At 42.4% G+C, this 20,660-nt stretch overlaps 1 protein-coding gene across 1 annotated transcript in view; it reads left to right on the plus strand.

Moving 5' to 3' along the window:
* Positions 1-20,660, plus strand: part of BCHE (butyrylcholinesterase) — an 87,811-nt gene that overhangs the window by 21,563 nt on the left and 45,588 nt on the right. The window contains exon 2 of the mRNA XM_072996161.2: positions 3,843-5,367. Within this exon, the coding sequence (XP_072852262.2) occupies positions 3,843-5,367 (1,525 nt within the window). The remainder of the gene's footprint in view (positions 1-3,842; positions 5,368-20,660) is intronic.

Below are 20,660 nucleotides of genomic sequence, written 5' to 3' on the forward strand. Positions count from 1 at the left end.
GGTTTTTTCTACCTGAGAAAAAATTGAGTAAAATGTGTATATGGGGTGGTATTCACAAAATTGAATGCTGTTGTGGAAATGTTGTTAAGCAGCCTTTCCAACATTTGTTTTATTCCTGAGTGACAAAGAAATAGCTTATTTTCCATATTTCAGATGGTGTATGATTATTCCACAAGAATAGCACATCACTGGCCAACTCACTCAGTCTAGACACTGATTTTCTGTTTTTAGGTACAATTAATTCAGTTTGTGCACTAGTGATGCATTTGAAAGACAATACTCCTGTTCCTTAACTTTAAAAGGAATTTAAAATTGTAATTCCCCACGTGATGTCAATTGTTATCACTGATATTGTCTATAAATTAACTAACTGCATGGCATCAAGATAGTTCTGACTTATTGTGATCTTTCCCAGGATTTTCTACGTACAGAATATTTGGAGGTGGTTTATAACCCAGGCAGGCTTTTAAGCCATATGTGGGGCTCTCAGGAAAGCTATTATTATTAAATCTAGAGATTTTAAACTTTTTAAAAACTGTTTTAGTCTTGGTTTTAATATTGACAAAATGTTTAATTCCTTTGCAAATCCATTTTATGGCATTTTTGGAACTGTTGTTGTCATATAATTTTCATTGTTGTGAGCAGAGATGTGCTGTGCCCCCAAGCTTGGCCCCTTAATTAATTATGTGTTGTATTGTGCCCTTGGTTCTTCTGAGATGCCTACATAAACATACCTACATAAATAAAATATGCATAAATACTGGCGCAAATCCTGTTGTGCAAAATCAGACTGACATAAACCAGATTTGATGCAGGAAATAAGTAATCACAATGAATTTAAAACTTCCTATCCCGTTACACCTCCCCTTTGGATTCCAAGTCTTCAGGACCCTCGGGATTGAGGGAAACATTAATAGTCAAAAATTGTCACCGGTTTTCTTGATCCTGGTGGCAGTGATCAAGTGATTTTTTTTCACTGTGAAAGCCTTTTCCCACCATCCCAATACACCCACAGGCTGCTCCAGGGAGTCCTACAGACACAAAAGCAAAGCATGCTGCTTATATACCACCCCATAGTGCTTCAAGCACTCTCTAGGTGGGTTACAAGTTAATTATGCAGGGTACACATTGCTCTCCCCCCCCAGTGAGGTGGGCACTAATTTTACCGACCTCAGAAGCATAGTAAGCTGAGTCAACCTTGAGTCGGCTACCTGGGATTGAACCCCAGGTCGTGAGCAGTTTTGGCTTCAATACTGCAGTTTAAGTACTGTGCCACAAGTCTTTCTATTCATTTAAATTAAATATTACCACTGTCAGATTTGGTTTATGCTGGCATAACTTGATGGAACAGGATTTTGCCCATTTAAATTGTTTTTGCCTCAACTAGAAAAAAATAGTTCCTGGCTATCAATATGCCAGGTTGTTGGGATCTTTTTTATTTTACTGTTTCACAACTCAAGGACTATACCTAACAAATTAGTACAATAAATGGATTTCATCCTTACCTGCATGTGCCCCTAACACATGATAAATTGTACCCAAAGCTGTGCCTGTACCAAACGCCCGTGCAAGCATTTTACAGATACTCCAAAGCAGTTTGTTCATTATAGAACACCTGGTATGCATAAAGTTCATAGATGTGCAGGTTCTTGTAAGATCTTAAGTGAGTAAAGTTTAAGGCCAGAATTAATGCTAGATAATGTTCTACAGTTCTTTATGAACACCGCAAGAGGCTTTACACAAGATCTACTATTAGTTTAAATCCTTTCCCTCAAAACTCAGCATGTATATGGTGGCTTCTTATTTGCTCTTGCATTCAACTGAATCTGTGAAATATTGTCTGTGATAATCCCCCTCTTTCCTTCAGTTCCTTTGATGCTCTCATACTTAGGAAGCACTTCAAGCAAAAATGCTCCTATTTTCTACTCTCAGCTTTCAATCTGGACCAGGCAACAAGCAAAACAGGCCCTAAATGAGCTGCACAGCTGTATTTCACACAGAAATTCACTCCATTCCTTTTAAGGACAGAAATACTTCTCAATAACCAAGAGCAGACGGTTTAAAATGATGGTAATGAGGACACAGAATCCTTTCCCATATCTTTCCTTCTCCTTCAAGGGGAAATTACTGTGAATACCCAAGTGTTTGCAATATTATTGGGAAGGCTTTCCCTTTGTATTTCTTAAGGCCAAGGTCAAAGTCTGAAATCTGAAATAGTTATTAATATGTTGATTCCCAAACTTAGTGTAGAAACACAATTTTTAATGAAATATGTTTATTTGTCCCTCCTCTTTTGATGAAATGCACAAGATGGATTTTACAAAATCTTCTAGCTTTTCTCAAGTACACAACAAGGCACGGCCAGTTTTAGAAATCCATTCTCCTAGATACAAAATCAGTTCTTTCCAATGCAGCATTCATAGACATAACTTGGGTAGAGCAACTTGAAACGCTGAGTTAGGGTCCTGAAATCTACAGAACAGAATGATATGCTCCTTGGAAAGGTTTGAACAAGAGATGGGCATAAACTGAAGTGAAACATGTAGAAAAATACATAAACACAAACCAGACTGGTTCATAATTCAGTTCCTGCTACCAGTTTTGCCAAAATGAAACAGAACCCTGAACTTTTTTCCACTCGATTTGGTTTACTTCAGCAAAATGGATGCCCCCTCCCCCCTTTCTGCTGTCCCTATCATCTTCCTACCTTCCTTGGGATTCTGTTGCATGGCAGCACTGGCAGCAGTGCTGGTGTGGAAGTGGTGCCACAGTGGTGGTGAAGCCACAGGACATGGTACCCCACCACCACCGGCACAAATAAAAAAAACCAAACCTTTTTGCAGTTTGATTTTCTGGTTGGTTCATGTTTCATAGCTAACCACAAACCATGAACCACCTTTTTCATGCCATTCTCTAGTTTGAACCCACTCATTGGTATGAGCTGTTGGAAAGCTATGAACCTGCATGTCCAGAATGCATATACTTCTTTCAGCTCCTCCTTCCCAGGCAGAAGAAATTACAAAACAGGCAGTCTTAGCATGGAGCCAATATAGGTGTTGCACATTCAGACCCATGAGATTCTTCTGACACTCCCATGTAGTCCAAGCTTAATCGATACAGCAGCAAAGACCTGGATGCCAGAATTGGTAGCATTAGCTCTGATATAATTATCTTTTGCCTAAATTGAACTGGCATGTGCATGTAGAATCATGCACATTCATGTTTTTCATATCTTTTTACTTGCTTGTGGTCTTTTCCACGCTGACCTGTTTGATGAAGAACAATTCCATATCCAACATAGAACTCATTCTCTAGACATGTGAAAGAGTACTCTGCTAGCCTAGTGTTCTGACTGTTATTTTCATGCCCTATGGAAGATGTCCCAGGACTGGTGGGAGTGGAATTGTTCATTATTAAATGCAAATTTCCAACATATGGCATGATCACACAGAGCTTTGTCCCAGGTTGAATCACATTTCCCTACACCACAGCTTAAAAGAGCAACAGCAAGGAAGAGTAGCAGAAGACAGGCTTGAGGATATGAAATAAGATGGTGGACCAGTAGCCCCACTGCACCTGCAGCCTTCTTGCTGCCTCACTCATCTGACATGAGTGGCCTTCCTACTAGGGGAATTTTTTACCAAAAAAATCAGTGGGTTTTAGATGCATTAGAATAGCTCAACCACAGTTCCCATTTTTGCAGAAGCCTTTGAGATTGTCTCCTCTAGATTTCCCCTGGACTGTCTTCCAAGGTTGTTAAGATATTAAGGTCATATTTCCAAATGGAACAGTTCCTTGTATTTCTGGAGTCTGCTTAAATTCACTCTTTTTCTTCATTTTAGGAATTGCCATGCATGCTAATGGGGCATGTGGCCAAATGAGAATTCTCCTTTCGTTTCTATTGCTCTGCATGTTTGTGAAGAAGGTGCTCCCAGAGGATGACACAATCATTACCACTAAGAATGGAAGGGTGAGAGGTGTTAATTTGCCCGTGCTTGGTGGAACAGTAACTGCTTTCCTTGGGATTCCTTATGCAGCACCACCTATTGGTCGCCTTCGGTTCAAGAAGCCTCAACTTCCAGAACCATGGAGTGGGATCTGGGATGCCACCAGACATGCAAACTCTTGTTTTCAGAATAGAGATGATACTTTCCCTGGATTTGTTGGGTCGGAGATGTGGAACCCAAACACGAACCTCAGTGAAGACTGTCTCTACCTCAATGTTTGGGTTCCTTCCCCAAAACCTAAAAATGCAACTGTCATGGTATGGATTTATGGAGGTGGCTTCCAGACTGGAACGTCGTCACTGTATGTCTATGATGGCAAGTTTCTAGCCCGAGTGGAGAGAGTCATTGTTGTTTCGATGAATTATAGGTTAGGGGCTTTAGGATTTTTGGCTTTGCCAGGAAATGAAGACGCTCCAGGAAATGTAGGGTTATTTGATCAACGGCTAGCACTTCAGTGGGTCCGGGATAACATAGCAGCTTTTGGTGGCAATTCTAAGAGTGTTACGTTATTTGGAGAGAGTGCTGGAGCAGGTTGTGTTGCCCACCATATTCTTTCTCCTCAAAGCCATTCTCTCTTCACTAGAGCAATCATGCAAAGTGGGGCTGGAAACTCCCCCTGGGGTACCCTTCTTCCCACTGAAGCTAGGAGGAGAACTCTAGCGCTTGCCCAAGTCCTTCACTGCATGAGCAACAATGAAACAGAGATCATTTCTTGCCTTCAAAACAAAGATCCCCAGGATATATTTAACAAACAGGGCACCGTCTTAACATCCAGCTCTCTTCTGGAACTGCCTTTCATTCCAGTCGTCGATGGTGACTTTCTCACTGATAAACCGGTCACTTTACTGAAGAGTGGAAAATTTAAACAAACACAGATATTAATGGGCATCAACAAAGATGAAGGGGCACCATTTCTGGTGTATGGTGCACCAGGCTTCAGTAAAGATACTGACAGTCTTATCAACGAAACCGAATTTTGGGCCAGCTTGAAATTTGCCTTTCCAGAAATGACTGAAATTGGGCTGGAAAGTATTGCTTTTCACTATACGGACGGGGAAGTTGAGCAGAATCCTTTCTATTATCGTGATGCCATGGGTGAGATCATAGGGGACTACAATTTTATATGCCCTGTGGTGGAATTCATAAAATATTTTGTGAAGTCCGGGAACAATGGTTTCTTATACTTCTTTGAGCACAGATCTTCTAAACTGGCTTGGCCGGAGTGGATGGGGGTTCCACATGGTTATGAAATAGAGTTTGTCTTCGGACTACCTCTAGAGAGAAAAGTGAATTATACCAAAGCAGAGGAAACACTGAGCAGATCTATTTTGAAATATTGGGCAACTTTTGCAAAAACGGGGTAAGTTTATATTTGTTCCTTTGCTTATTAAACATTTAAATTTTCTAGTTATTTTACATGTATATTATTATTATTATTATTATTATTATTATTATTATTATTATTATTATTATTATTATTATTATTATTATTATTATTATCATCATCATCATCATCATCATCATCATCATCATCATCATCATCATCATCATCATCATCATCATCATCATCATTTTAGTTATTTTCTGATTTCCCCTTCAGCAAGGCAGGCTACTTGGATGGGTTTAAGGACTTTGGCCCCAATGTTTTGGGGAACTGTACAAAGAAAAAAAATGTTTGAAAACTGTGGGGGGCTGAAAGTAGAAAGTGGCCAGAAACTTCCTTTTGATTTTGAAAATTTGGTGAGGTGACAAAGGTGAGTTGTTGCCTCTGCCACAATTTCACAACTTCTTCTTCTTCTTCTTCTTCTTCTTCTTCTTCTTCTTCTTCTTCTTCTTCTTCTTCTTCTTCTTCTTCTTCTTCTTCTTCTTCTTCTTCTTCTTCTTCTTCTTCTTCTTCTTCTTCTTCTTCTTCTTCTTCTTCTTTTCCCCCCTTTCCCTGGGGAAACTTTTCTTTGCTGGTGGACAATCTGATGGGTCTGATGATGCACCATGGGGAAGGAACTCCAGCACTATAGAATTTCTAAAGAATTCTTCTCTGCTATGACTACTTTTCAATGCTTGTTTATGAAACAGAAACTTATCTCTGCATTCATAGTATGATAATAGTAGCAGTGTTGGTAGTAGTAAAGGAAAGTCTTGCTGGTGGCACCATTAGTGAGAATACTGATAGTTGCAGTAGCAGTGGATAATGCTATGAGTGGTTGGGTGCTTGGATGAGATTTTCAGAGGAGTACTAGTTGTCTGTCTTGGCAAGATTCCCCATGCTTTCTCTAGATATCTGATACCAGAGAGTTCATAACAAGACTGAATGTATCTTGGAGTTGTTAGTCATCAAAAATGAGCAAAACTTTTATTTCATCACAGCAACACCTGTCAAATGTGAAGTCTTTCCAAAGAGGGAACACAAAGGTATATGCTCTAATCATTTTGCACGTGTTGAGCAAACGTGTATACAACACGATGAGAAAAAGAAATCGCTTCCCATGCATTTTCTATGATTCTTAAAGTTAATTGCTTGCAATTCTATGCTCTCGTTTGCCCCCCTACCCCCAAATAAAGACGTGAGACCAGAATTATGGATTAAACATGGGCCACACTTTATTGAAAACAATTAATGTTGCCAATCCTTTGGCAAAGGGGGGTCCTGACGTAGTGCGGACTGAGGTTTGAACACATGGGTCTGAATGGATGCTTTAACAAACAAAAAACTGGGCAAGTTCCTGGCCCGAGCTTTCATAGCTGTGAAGACCGCGATAAACCCGGCTATGGGATATTTATTTTTATTTATTATTGGATTTATATCCCGCCCTTCTAGACAGAAATCTACTCAGGGCGGCTCACGACATCGAACAAATATAAATAACAATTAAAAACTACAATAATAATAATATGATCAAGATGGGAGAATAAACAACAAAAGCAAGAAAATACAATCAAGAATTGGTGGGAGGGAAGGCCTGCATAAAGAGCCAAGTTTTTTATTGACTCTTAAAGACACCCGCCAAGGGTGCCAAGCAGATCTCTGGGGGCAAGCTGTTCCAAAGTTGAGGGGCCACCGCCGAGAAAGCCCGAATTCTTGTTCTTTCTTTTCAGGCCTCTCTCGGTGTCAGGCCCCTCAGCCGTCTTTCCTGGCTCTGGCGAGTGACTCGAGTAGATCTAGGTGGGAGAAGGCGTTCTGCCAGGTTTCGAGGTCCTAAACCGTTTAGGGCTTTATAAGTCATCATTAACACTTTGAAGTCAATGTGGAAACGAATGGGCAGCCAATGTGAAGCAGCCAGAATGGGAGAGATATGCTGGAATTTTCTCGCTCCACTAAGTAGTCTGGCTGCCGCATTCTGCACCATTTGAAGCTTCCGCATTAATCTCCAAGGTAGCCCCATTAGAGCATATTACAGTGGTCTAATCTCGAGATTACAAGCACATGGACCAGAGTGGTTAGGGCCCCACTATCAAGATATGGACACAGTTGGGCAATACACCACAGATGGACCACTGATGCCACCTGGGTTTCCATGGTAAGCGCTGGGTCCGGATGTAATCCCAAGCTGCAAACCTCACTCTTCATGGTGAGAGTCACCCCCCCAAAAAAAGTGAGGGAGTTTCCCAAGCTGCCAATGGAGGGGCCACCCACCCTCAGGACCTCCATCTTGTCCCGGTTTAGCCTCAGCCCATTCTCCTGGATCCATTGTAGTACGGCCTCCAGGCAACACTGAAGGGACAGAAAGGCATTCACTGTGGTTGGAGAAAAGGAGATGTAGAGCTGCATGCCATCAGCATATTGATGGCACGAAGCCCCACACCCCCTGATGACCCCACCCAACGACCTCATATAGATATTAAACTGCATTGGGGAGATGATCGAACCCTGTGGAACCCCACAATTGAGACTCCACGGGGCCAAGACACTCTCCCCAAGCTGAACTTTCTGAGGACGGTCCCCCAAGTAGGATTGGAGCCAGGCAAGCACCAGGCCACCAATTCCCAACTCGGAGAGCCTCCCCAGGAGAATATTATGGTTGACGGTATTGAAGGCCGCTGAGATATTGAGGAGGACCAACAAGGACACTTTGCCCCTGTCAGCCTCCCTCAACAGGTCATCCAACAGTGCGAGCAGTGCTGTTTCTGTGCTGTGGTGCGGCCTGAAGCCCGACTGGAATGGATCCAGGGCATTGGTTTCATCCAAAAGAGCCTGAAGCTGAAAATCCTCCACCAAAGTGCCCGCATACCGCTTCCAGTGTGGGATAGGTGAAAAATCCCTGCCTCCAAAGGCCAATCAGGAAATGGGTAAAAAAATTCCTATCTGGCCCCCAAAGGTGACCAGCTAAACTCACACTAGAATATAGGGCAGGCGGGCGGGATGTCATCAAAGGAAGAGGAAGAGGAGGGGGGAATGGCCCCTAAATAACCTACCATTCCCCCCTCTCCCCAGAGTTACTCACACGAGACTGTCTCATCTCATCTGGGGAAGAAGGCAAAGGCAAGCCACGCTGCTGAAGCGTGGCTCTGCAGCGGCTTGATCATTTGACAGAGCTTTTCTTTTCTTTTCCACATATGATTCTGATGAGTTGGAGTGGGTGAGAATAAAACCAAGTCCTCAAAATATGATATGAGATGCATTCAAGAGCCCAGGTAGGGATCCTTGAATTAGTTATTGTGCCATTATTCTGACAGTTGTTTCTAAAAGCACATCATTAATGTTCTTATGGAAGTTACTAGTTTAGATCTTGCTGTTAAAAAAAAAGTCATTACTTCTGAGTAAACCGGCTTTGAAGACAAAACTGATTTTTCCCCAAATAGCACTCTGTAGTACCCATCTGAATGTTAATTTATTTTTATTAATTAATTAATTAATTAATTAATTCCTTTATTTATTTATTGCTGGTCATATTAAAATCCTTTTCGTTTGGGCAGAAATGCTCACATTCATCTTAAATCCTCACTTTAAGCAAAACTCTTTGGCAACTTATCAATGTCCCAGGAACTCCTCTTGACCATTAGTAATGGTTATCAAAGCTTTATTTTTTATTTATTTTTGGCCTCCTTGTCTGGCAAAATCCTTGGAGTGAGGAAGCAGACTCTGTATTTGCTTCCGTGTATCACTTTAGGCCAAATTCAATAGCAACTTAAATAACAGTTTTTATCTGTCTTCCTGGGAGACATAAGGAGTTATGCATCTTACATTCACAACGTCCTGCTAGCTAATGGTAAACTTTCAGCACTGACAGCTACAGCCTACTCAGTGAGGCAATGTTTCAAACAGGACAAAATCTTGATTTTTTAAAAGTTAAAAAAAGAACAACCCTCTAATTCTCACTGCATCCAGTCTCTTTAACAACAGCAAGACCAAAAAATAGAAAAGGAACTCATCCCAAGATCAATAATTGCTCATTTACAGACGAGATTTGATTCCTTGTATATTATAAATCAGCATTTCTCAAACATCTTCAATCCATGCACTCTTTAGAGAAACATAAAGTTTTCGTGCCTCAATTCAAAATGGTCTCCGTCAACACTTGAAATTTTAAATAGCTGTAAACCAATAAATGCTTTCAAAAATTTAGAAATTCAGATTGCTATTTCTGTTCTGCCTTTGCATTAATTAAGGAGTTGTATGGTGCACCATAAGATGATGCAATAAGATATACACTAAGGCATCAATCAGTATAAGCCACAACCCCTGACTCACTGGGAGGCTGTATTTGTCATCCAGGAGGGAGCTGCAAATGAGGGCAACATGGTGGCCACAATTTTGGACGCTAGCTGTCTCCTTCCCAGAAGTCAGTGTGGCAACATGGGGGTGTGGCAGCCCTCTGGCAAATCAGGGCATTGGGAGTGGGCATCTCCTCCCACACATGGTCTGGATTGGACGATTCAAATCTGGACCATTTCTAGAGTTCTACATCTTCTCCCACCTACTCTCCCTTTGTTGTATTGGGCATTTTGGTTATCAAGTAAAACTGGTTGTACACTCTATCACAGCTTTTTTTGGAGGTGGTTCTAAGCCTGAGGATGGATTGGAGTGGATGGGGTAGGGCTGAGCTACCCCTTGGCCCTCCCTAGTGGATTCCCTTTTAGGAGACTGTGAACTCTCCCCTGTAGGGTTGCCAGAAGGAGCCACACAGTGGCAAGCACCCATGTCATTAACTCCAGTTTCCAGTTTCATTGGTCATAACATTAATTGGGAGATGGGTCAGTGGATGAGATTGATCCATCATCCATATAAGCACCATATAAGCTGTTAGTGGCAGCTGTTATCCGTAAAGCTGTTGCCTGTTTTACTTCCAAGGTTTGTGTGTTTGTGTGATTCTTTCATGTCCACCTAGGACTGCCGCCTGTCTGGCTTGGATGACAATTGTTTTACTTCCATTTTCTAAATGAAAAAAGAGAAGACTTTAAAAAAGGGACACATCTTCCCACTTCAAAATCCTAATGTATTTTACTGAGGGACCATGGCCTAGTTCTTGAAAATAAGTGTTGTGAACACAGTTGTGGTTCCATACCAGCAATGAGTCAGTTGTCCCATGCTGCCCCTTTTGAAGTGAAGTGAGTCTGTGTCTGGTGGAGAGAGGGCCAAGGATTCTTCTAAATAAAATATCCTTGCAACAATGACTTTGCCAAATGACCTAATTTCTGGTGAAGTCTGTGTTTCAACTGCGAACATAGCTTCTCTTGTCACAAAGTGTAATATCGGCAACGCATAGTTCTTGAAAGACTGTGGGTGTGATCGCACAGTGAGAACGTATTGTGTCTGATTGAACCGGAAAGGGATGCTTCACTGGAAACAAACTCCCTTAAAGCAAGCCTTCTGTCCCTACAGAAATCACTTCACACGCTGGCCCCCCAAACCGTGTAGCCTTGACACTGGACCGAAAGGCAAAATCCTAAGAAACAAAACAAAGACAAAAACATTTCGGCATCTTCAAGACTAACTATTATATTTTAATGTGAGCTTTTATGGACAAGTCCACTTGGTCAAACATATGGAAAAAAAGAGAAATAATGGATGAAACACCAAATTCACAAGTAAAAAATATTCATTGAGAGTCTTGGGTGAGTGGTTCCATCTCACATGTAGTAATTTATGGGTTATGTTTGGTGTTAAGTTCTATTGTAAATACAGTGGTGCCTCGCTTAGCGAATGCCTCGTTTAACGATGAATTCGCATAGCGAGGGGGTTTCCGGGGGAAATTACTGCCTCGTATAGCGAGGCTGTCTATGGAGGAAACTCGCATAGCGATGTTTCCCCCATAGGCCCCCGGCGGGCGCTTCGGAGCGGCCGCGGGAGAGGTCTCCCCGCGGCCCCTCCGAAGCGCCGGCCAGCCTGCAGGCATTCTCCGGGTGGGAGCTTCGGAGCGGCCGCGGGGAGACCTCTCCCGCGGCTGCTCCGAAGTGCCGGCCAGCCAGCCGGCATTCTCCGGGCGGGAGCTTCGGAGCGGCCGCGGGAGAGGTCTCCCCGCGGCCCCTCCGAAGCGCCCGCCCGGAGAATGCTGGCTGGCTGGCCGGCGCTTCGGAGCGGCTGCGGGGAGGCCTCTCCCCGCGGCCCCTCCGAAGCGTCAGCCAGCCCCAGCTGGTAGCCTGCCCGGGCCGCCTACCCGAGCCGTTCTCGGATGCCTGGAAGTCCGAGAACGGCTCGGGTAGGCGGCCCGGGCAGGCTACCAGCAGCGGGGACAGAGTGGGGGGGTATCCGGAAGGTTTCCAGGTGAAAGCCTGGAAACCTTCCGGACACCCCCCCACCCTGCAGCCGCCGCTTGAAGCCTGCCCAGGCCGCCTACCCGAGCCGTTCTCGGACGCCTGGACGTCCGAGAACGGCTGGGGAAAGCAGCGCGGGGAGGCTTCAAGCGGCGGCTGCAGGGTGGGGGGGTGTCCGCTCCCAGCGACCCCCCACGGCTTGGATCCAAGCTGTGGGGGCAGGCTGAGAGGGTGGTGGGATTGGGATGCCTTTCAGGCATCCCGGGTTTGGATCCCACCCGCCGCCAGTTACCCTAACCGGCGGCGGGTGGGATCCAAGCCCGGGATGCCTGAAAGGCATTCCAATCCCACCACCCTCCCCCGCGCGGCTTGGATCCGAGCTGCGGCGGCTACCCCAGCCATGGCCGGACTCTAGGGAGTCCAGCCACGGCTGAGGTAGCTGCCGGGGTCAGATCCAAGCCGGGCGGGGGGGTTTCAAAATGGCCGCCGGGTAAACAAAATGGCCGGCCGCTGTTTTTCCTTGCTTAAGAGGCACCAGAAATGGCCGCGCTATGGAGGATCTTCGCTGAATGGTGAGTTTCCAGCCTATTGGAACGGATTATCCGGTTTTCAGTGAATTCCTATGGGAAATGGTGTTTCGCATAGCGATGGTTTCACATAGCGATGGTTTTCTTTTTGAACGAATTAACATCGCTATGCGAGGCACCACTGTATTTCTACAGGGGATAGAAAACAGATAATCTTGCAAGAGCAAAAAAAGAGGGGGGTTATACAGAGTCATGTGCCTCGTCCTAAGGATTATCAACTTTCACTGGCAGCAGTAATCCAGGATCTTGGGCAGAATTCTCTCCTACTTCTTGGAGATACTGGGAAGTGAAACTGGAATTGTGTTGTACCATTGAGCCATGGCTTCTCCCTGACTGCACCCAGTATTCTCTGATGGTCTTCCATCCAAATACTAACCAGTAGGATGCTGTCTGTTCAGCATGTGTACACTGGTATGGTGGACCCTGTGTAACAATTCAAAATTACTTTGGCTATACAATTTCAAAGCATTCTAGACCTTTGTTTACCATTGGAAGTGCAATAACATAGTAGCTGATGTTGAGGAAATAAAAGGATGACCAATAATGAAGCAGTCGAATTGCTTCTACAATGAAGAAATAATTACTCCACAATGGCCTATCACGAAGGCCCATAATTAAGCAATCCCACAATCACACCTCTATTTTCCTCCACACATATTTCAGCCTATATCACTGGATGCCCAACAACCTTTGCCCAACAATGATCCATTGTTACATCCAAGTAGGAGAAACAATGACCTCAACTGTCTCTAAGAAAGGAGAGATAAGAGGATGGACTTCATAAGCTCAGGTCATCTGATTGTCTCCATTTTCATGAATAAGATGTAATGGTGTTCAAAACTGTATTGCCTCTCTTTGAAAACCATTCCGTTTTCTTGAGTGGCCCCTTTTGAAAGCTTGAAGAATCTCAAGGAGTTTTCTCGTACTTGCTTCAGAAGCCACTTATAAAAACAGAAACAATGTCATCGAACTTTGTATTTATTTATATGTCTAAGTCTACTGATATTAAATGAGTGGATCTATGAGTCATTTTCATAGATTTATGTGGAGATGTATGTAGACTGATCGTGGACTGATTTATTACTGATTATCTTTATTTTCTATTCAATTAGTAATATATTGGCTATTTTTCATGTTCCTGTTGCAGTGAGGTAGGGTTATAAAATTGAATGGAACTGTCCCAAATGGAAGATGTTGAGCTAAACATTATTGTTGTCTACCTTCAGCCTCCCCCCAAAGTAAATGTATTAATTGGGGGAAGATAGTGGATTACAGTATATAGAAAAGCCAATAACAGTTAGAGGAGGAACCATTAGGTTGGTTCTTAGCTGGAAACAGGTCTTGAAGCATAACTTCCTGCAGTAAAATACAGAGTTTGTTATTTGAAACTTCATAAATTCTTAACAGGAAAAAGGATCACTTAAGTAGCTTAGAAAAGTTACTTTTTGGGAGCACAGTTCCCAGTATCTCTGAGTCAACTTGGCTCCTTAACTGAACCAGCATGTATCATTTGGAATAACAGCTGACTCTCTTGCTGATGTAAACAGCCAAGTTAGCAATTGAGAGATTTACTTAGGGGAACTGCACTTCTATTATCATGAGCCAGCCAATTTAGGACAGTTTGGCCTTCTACAACAAGGGATTAAATCAGGATATCAGAAATCAGATAGGAAATAAAAACAAAGCCTAATTTAGGAGCCAGAGTTCAAGATGTTCTAAGACAGAATACAGGGTGGGCCATGACTTTGGTAGCATCATAGGCCAATTTTCCCGGGACCCTCCATGAGCAGATTACATAACATGTAAAGAGGAAAAAAAAATTAAAAACTGAAGTGCCTACAAGTTGGCTTCTGATTTTCAGACAGACAGAGAGACTTTGCAAGCAATCAGCCTTCCCTTTTGGACCTGTTGCATCTCTGAATGCAGCTTTGGAGAGAGAGAGGAAACCTGTAAGATATTTTGCCCAAATTGCATAAACCCTGCTGACGTCTCATTTCCTTTGGTGTCTCACTGTAGTGTGAGATATTCTGGTGATATATCTTCGCATCCCTAAAGACCCCCTTACAAAGACCCTGGAATGCTATTGCAAGTGTAAGCTACACTTGAAGAACTGAAGTACAAAAGACACCAATATGAGGCAACTTCATGTGCAGGAATGGATGGAAATTTCATTTCAATTAAAGGGGAAAAAAGAATTTACCAAAATTTACAAAGTTCTTCATCTCCAGGATGGAAAGAATTTGAGGTTAAACAATTCAAATGTGGGAGAAATGTAAACTAAGACATTCATCTACCCAGGTTTAATAGTTATATTTAATTAGGGTTCTCCCCCTCTGAGGGCCTCATGTAAAGGGAGCATATGTAGCTTTTCCCCCTTCCATGCTGGGAATAAGTATAGCCATCAAATTTGACCATTGAGCATGTTTTATTTCATTTTTAAAAATTACCTGAACTTGAAAATTTATTTGTATTTAGAATGGAAAGAATTTGATGTTCCAAAAAAATCTGAAAGCATTATGGAAGAGTAACTGAGAGATTTTTCCATTGTGTGTTTACTTCTGGACAGTTTTGTTTTTAAATATGCCACATCTGAATTCAGATTTCTAGTTCTAATCAGAGCAAAATTATGAACTCAATTGGTGTATGATATATATGTATTGTTGTATGGTGAATCAAGACTTTAAATGCCTTTAATTCAATGGATCTACTGTTGTTGGGACTACCTATTCCAAATACAAAACATACTGATTTAACAGAAGAAGCAGCAGTCAGGAACTAGATCAGAATATTCAGGATAAAGCATGGAAGTTTGTGCTTTGCTGTGGGAGGTACATAAAGTTATTTTAAATTATTCTCAATTCCTAATATGTTTTAAGCATGTTATTATTTTCCTTTATAGAAGAAAAAAGTCACTATTTTAGGAACTGGAAGAAATAGCAATAATTCTAAAAAAGGGGGGCAGATTTTTTTATTACTAAAAAGACTCTTCAGTAGGGATACAATCAAATCTGTTTCTTGATATTTTCCTTCAATTGTGAATCTTCTTTCTGTTTGCTGGAGTACTATGATGGTGCCATTAGCCAGGTTCTGCTTTTTTATACTGAAAAGTACTAGCAATCTGTTTAAAACCGTCACCGTATAATGGAAGCATCCAAAATCAAGCAACCAACCAATAAACCAATCACTATTACAAAACAGTAGGACCCCACATCTATGGGGGATTGGTTAGAAGCTGTGTGTGCTGAAAAACATAGATTATAGTGAACACTATTATAATAGTGTCCATTCTAATGGAAATCAAACCTGAGTGCTCACTGGAAGGACAGATCCTGAAGCTGAGGCTCCAATACTTTGGCCATCCCATGAGAAGAGACCCTGATGTTAGGAAAGTGTGAAGGCAGGAGGAGAAGGGGGACAACAGAGTACGAGATGGCTGGACAGTGTCATCGAAGCGACCAATATGAATTTGACCCAACTCCGGGAGGCAGTGGAAGACAGGAGGGCCTGGTGTGTTCTGGTCCATGGGGTCACAAAGAGTCAGACACGACTAAACGACTAAACAGCAACAATTATAATAGTGAGTGCTACATATAGCATGGTCTCTGGCTCCTTCTAAGGGACGTGGTGGTGCTGCGGGTTAAACCACAGAAGCCTCTGTGCTGCAAGGTCAGAAGACCTGCAGTTGTAAAGTTGAATCCATGCGACGGAGTAAGCCCCCATCGCTTGTCCCAACTCCCGCCAACCTAGCAGTTCAAAAGCATGCAAAAATGAGAGTAGATAAATAGGTACCACCTTGATGGGAAGGTAAACGACATTCCATGTCTAGTCACGCTGACCACGTGACCATGGAGGATTGTCTGCAGACAAACGCTAGCTCTGTGGGTTGGAAAAGGAGATGAGCACCACTACCTAGAGTTGGACACAACTGGACAAAATTGTCAATGGGAACCTTTACCTTTACCTTACTGTACATTTACAGCAAGGAAGAGGAATGTCGTATCACAACCAGATGCTGTATTGCAGCTCCCAGTATCCCTTACTGTTCATCTACATTGATGGGGGCAGATGGGTACTGCAGTCCAACTACATCTGGAAGACCACACGATCATAATAACCATGGTTACCTGAAAGGTCCATCACTTCCAGTGATTTATTTACTTTGAACTATTTGGGTTTACCTTGTGAAACACATGGAGCTTTAACAAAAGAAGTCAAGAAGATGAGTGCAGCAGTTGTCTTCCAATTAGAAATGAAAATGCTCCTGAAGAGAATTAAATTTGTTAATGTTTAAATTGTGATGAGATTCTTTATTGTTTTAACCCTAAAACACAAAGACCTCGTTACCACCTTGTTTGTTTCCCACAGCAAGGAGGGTTTGTCAGTAACCATGTTGCTTCACCAGAGGATATCCAAAGTCTACCTGGAAAAAAATGTGCCAGTCTTCTGGATTCTGCAAGTCTCCCACATCCTGAAATAGTTTCTTTCAGGGCTGACTTATCCTAGTAGCAGGAAAGAGACAGGGATGTAAAGAATACTGTACTCATGACATTCTTCATTCTTATGGATTTTTGTTGTCTCAACTCCATGATACTTCTTACTGGGGACATTTTAAGCTCAATGAGTTTCCTTAGTTCGAAGCAAGAGTGAGATAAAGTGTGTGTGTCTCACACGGTCTCCATTTATTTGTATATCCAATCTCTGCACAAATGTCAGACCTTTGCCTATGGGAAGTAAAGCACACACATGGAGCATACAGAGAATGATTGGCTGGTTGTTCAATAAGATGAAAATTAGCCCTTCTGTACTTCTAACCCCTGAAAGCTATCATAATTATATATGGTTTGCTATTATTTGTTCTTAGCAGGAGACAGGCAAGGATTTACATCCTTGGGAAGGAAAATGCTTTCTTGTTCTTCATGTTGTTATTTGAAACAGTATTGTATTGTTTTAAAATGTGGTTACCTACTCTAATAATGTGGTTATTTCATTTTGACACTTGGCTTGTGATTTGGGACACTCGGAATTCATGGTAAGGCTGTTGGGAGCTCTTTGGAAAGCCCAAGAAAGAGCTGAAGTAATGTTATTAACAAACGGACCAAAGAAGCCATCAGAGAAAAGATAAATGACTCCATCAAAATATGACTCTCCAGTACTGTATATCGAATCAATTATTCTTTTGTATCTAGCAATAAAATGAAGCTGTCAGTTGACCCAGAGGGTTCCAGTACAAACAAGGCCACAAATCCTTTACATGAGAACATTGACAATAATGTGGTTATTGTTGGTGCTGGTCTCTTTGCTTTGCATTGTGATCAAGTATTATTAGTTTTCCTGGAGTGCTTTTTGCTTTCTGTTTTTAAATCAATTGCATAGAAATATTGGACAACATCCTAGTGGGTTTTTTTAACTGCTTTTTATAGTGGCATAACACAATTGATGTAGATGTTGGAGGTGAATTGCTTCAAGTTGCTCTTATGCACCAAGCTGTGTGACTCATCGAGCAACAGCAAATGCCTGTGATAACTTGCACCAATTCGCTGCTGGGATATATGCGAGTTGTGTTGCGCAGGCATAACTAACAAGATTCCAATCCCCCCCCCCCAAAAAAAAGATTAAGTGTTAAAAATGGCTTCTGGTGCGTCATGATCTGCAAATACTACAAAATATAACAGGCAAAATCCAAAGAAACAAAACAAAACAAAGACACAAACATGTGGCACTTTAAATACTATTATAATTTAATGTGAGCTTTCATAGACAAGTCCACTTAAGTTACGTAATTGTTGCATTGATATTGATTTCGCCTCTGAAAACCTTAAGGTAGTGTACAAAGTTTTGACTCCTTGAAAATCTAGGAAACTCACAACACAGTGGATAAACTGCAGTAGTACAGGCAAGATTCTGCTCACAATCTGAGTTCAATCCCAATGGATTCAGGTAGGCAGTTCAAGGTTGACTCAGCCTTCCAACCTTCCGAGTACCCAGCTCCTGGGGGATGGGGCAACGTGTAGCCTGCATAATTATGTTGTAAACTGCCCAGAAAATGCTTTAAGTGCTATGAGGCGGTATACAGCAGCACACTTTTTACTCTATAAAAAACAACTGGTGAGCAAGGGTAGGCTGAGAGACCAAGACTGCTTTATGTGTGCCAGAGCATGGACCTCGTCAGCCTTAATCCTCTGCCCCAGCCATTATAAAAGAAGCTGAAATGAATTAAACAATGGCTTTAGCTGGATAGATAGCTTGGTAGGTAGGAGTAGTAGTTGGATGGTCAGTAGGAGAGTGTGAGGGTTCGAATTGGGCCTCTGGCTGGTCAGACACAAACACGGGACACTCTTTCTTTGAGAATTCAAAACTGGGATTTATTGGTACATTCAGCGTGGGTTCTACAACTTTGAACTCATCAACAACTTTATCTCTCATCGCCAACGGGTCAAACGAGGGTGTCCATAAGTCTTGCAAAAACGGGTTGTAACCAGATTCCTACCATGGACCTTTCATGAAAGGATTAGTGTCCTCATAGTCTGGTGAATCTAAACCAGTGTTGATCAAGGGAAGGTTCTCCTCATCTCTCCCTTCCAAGTTGAAGGAGTTCTCTCTCTCGGATACTGAGTCCCAAGGTCCGGTGAATACCTCCTCCGGCAAGCCTCCTCCAGACGCCATGCCCTTCTTTCTCGTTCCTCCCTCTCCACTGCTTCTTTCTCCTCCCTTAACCTCCGTGGCCACTCTCTGGCTTTGGATTCCCCCCAATAAGAGGGTTTAGGAGGCAGGCCTCTCCTCCGTTGGTAATCTGCCTCGTCTCAAGGCAGCCAGACCTTTTAACATTTCTCTGTCCAGGGATCTTCAATCCAAATCAATTCCCAACTCCCTGGTATGTCATCTCTCTTCCCTTTTATATCTACACTTCCCGCCTCCACCAGCGGTCTGCCCCTTACCTTCCTGCCTTCTCAGTCCCGGTTTGGGTAGACACTGATATCTTTGCTATACCCCGTTCTAGGTTCTGGGTATCTACTCCCTGCTGCACTGTCACAATGCAGGAAGCTGGAGAATCTGTCTGTACCTCTTGCTCTTTCTTAGAGGAGGATGACACTCTGGCGAGAGCTTCAGTCCCCTCGCCTCACAGAGAGGCCATTCCATCAACCTCACCAGCCTTACAAGCATATTTTGTGGGGACACAAGAAAGGATTGCTCCCAGGCTATGGAACTCCTTCTGAGGAAGTCTTGGCTGGGCCTTCCTAATCCTCTGCTCTACCCAGTGGTTCCCAGCCTTAGGTAACCTATGTTGGAAAACATATTTATTGAAAAAGAAACCTGATTAATAATACAAACAACTGGGTGCTCCAACAAAAGACTGTAAGCTGTTGTAACGGTTGCACAGGGTTCCTGCCAGACTTCAATGATCTCTTCAATTTAATTGCCCTCTTTTCACATCTTCTGCCTCCTTCCCATGAGCCAGCAGTTTCATGAACATGCTCAGTTCCCCTGAGCTATTTTGAAGGAGTTTAAGGTTTTTCCCATCTAAAGACTGCTTTGTGCTTCTACACACCTCAAGTCATAGAATCATTGTAGGGACCTTGGAAGTCTTCTAGTCCAACCCCCTGCCCAAGGCAGGAGACATCATATACCATCCCGGATAGATGGCTGTCCAACCTTTTCTTGAAAACCTCCAGTGATGGTCTTTTGAGCTTACCAAAATTAGGGGTGTCAGGTATCTTTGGGGTCCATTTTCCAGGTTTCAGATCTTTAGTCTTAGATATTCAAATCCAGCTGATCGCACGGTTCTTCCTTTTACATGTACATTTTACATTATTCTGGCTACCTAAAGCAAAGTGTGCTGCTTAGATACCAACCCAATAATGCTTAAAGCACTCTTTGGGCAGTTTACTATTTAATTATGCAGGCTACACATTGCTCACCTCAGAGAGCCAGATACTCAGTTTACCAACCTTGGAAGGGTAGAAGGTTGAGTCAGCCTCAAGCTGGCTACGTGAATCCATTGGGATTGAACTCAGATCATGAGCAGAGTTTTCACTGCAGTACTGTAATTTAACCACTGTATCACAAGGTATAATAATAATAGTAATAATAGTAATAATAGTAATAATAGTAATAATAATAATAATAATAATAATAATAATAATAATAATAATAATAATAATAATAATAATAATACCCAGCAAAGTCATAAAGTCATCTCTATTTGTCTCTCTGCCATTGATATAGTTTAAAAAGTTATATAAGTTAAATAAATAAATAAATAATAAATAAATAAATAAATAAAATTAAAAGCTGCAATACACTATGTTTAAATGCTATGTGCATGCATTAAATTAAAGGCACTCAGGCCTAGGCATTCCCTGGGCCACATTCAGCCAGC

The sequence above is a fragment of the Pogona vitticeps genome, chromosome 3 (genome assembly GCF_051106095.1).
Source record: "Pogona vitticeps strain Pit_001003342236 chromosome 3, PviZW2.1, whole genome shotgun sequence".
NCBI lineage: Eukaryota > Metazoa > Chordata > Lepidosauria > Squamata > Agamidae > Pogona > Pogona vitticeps.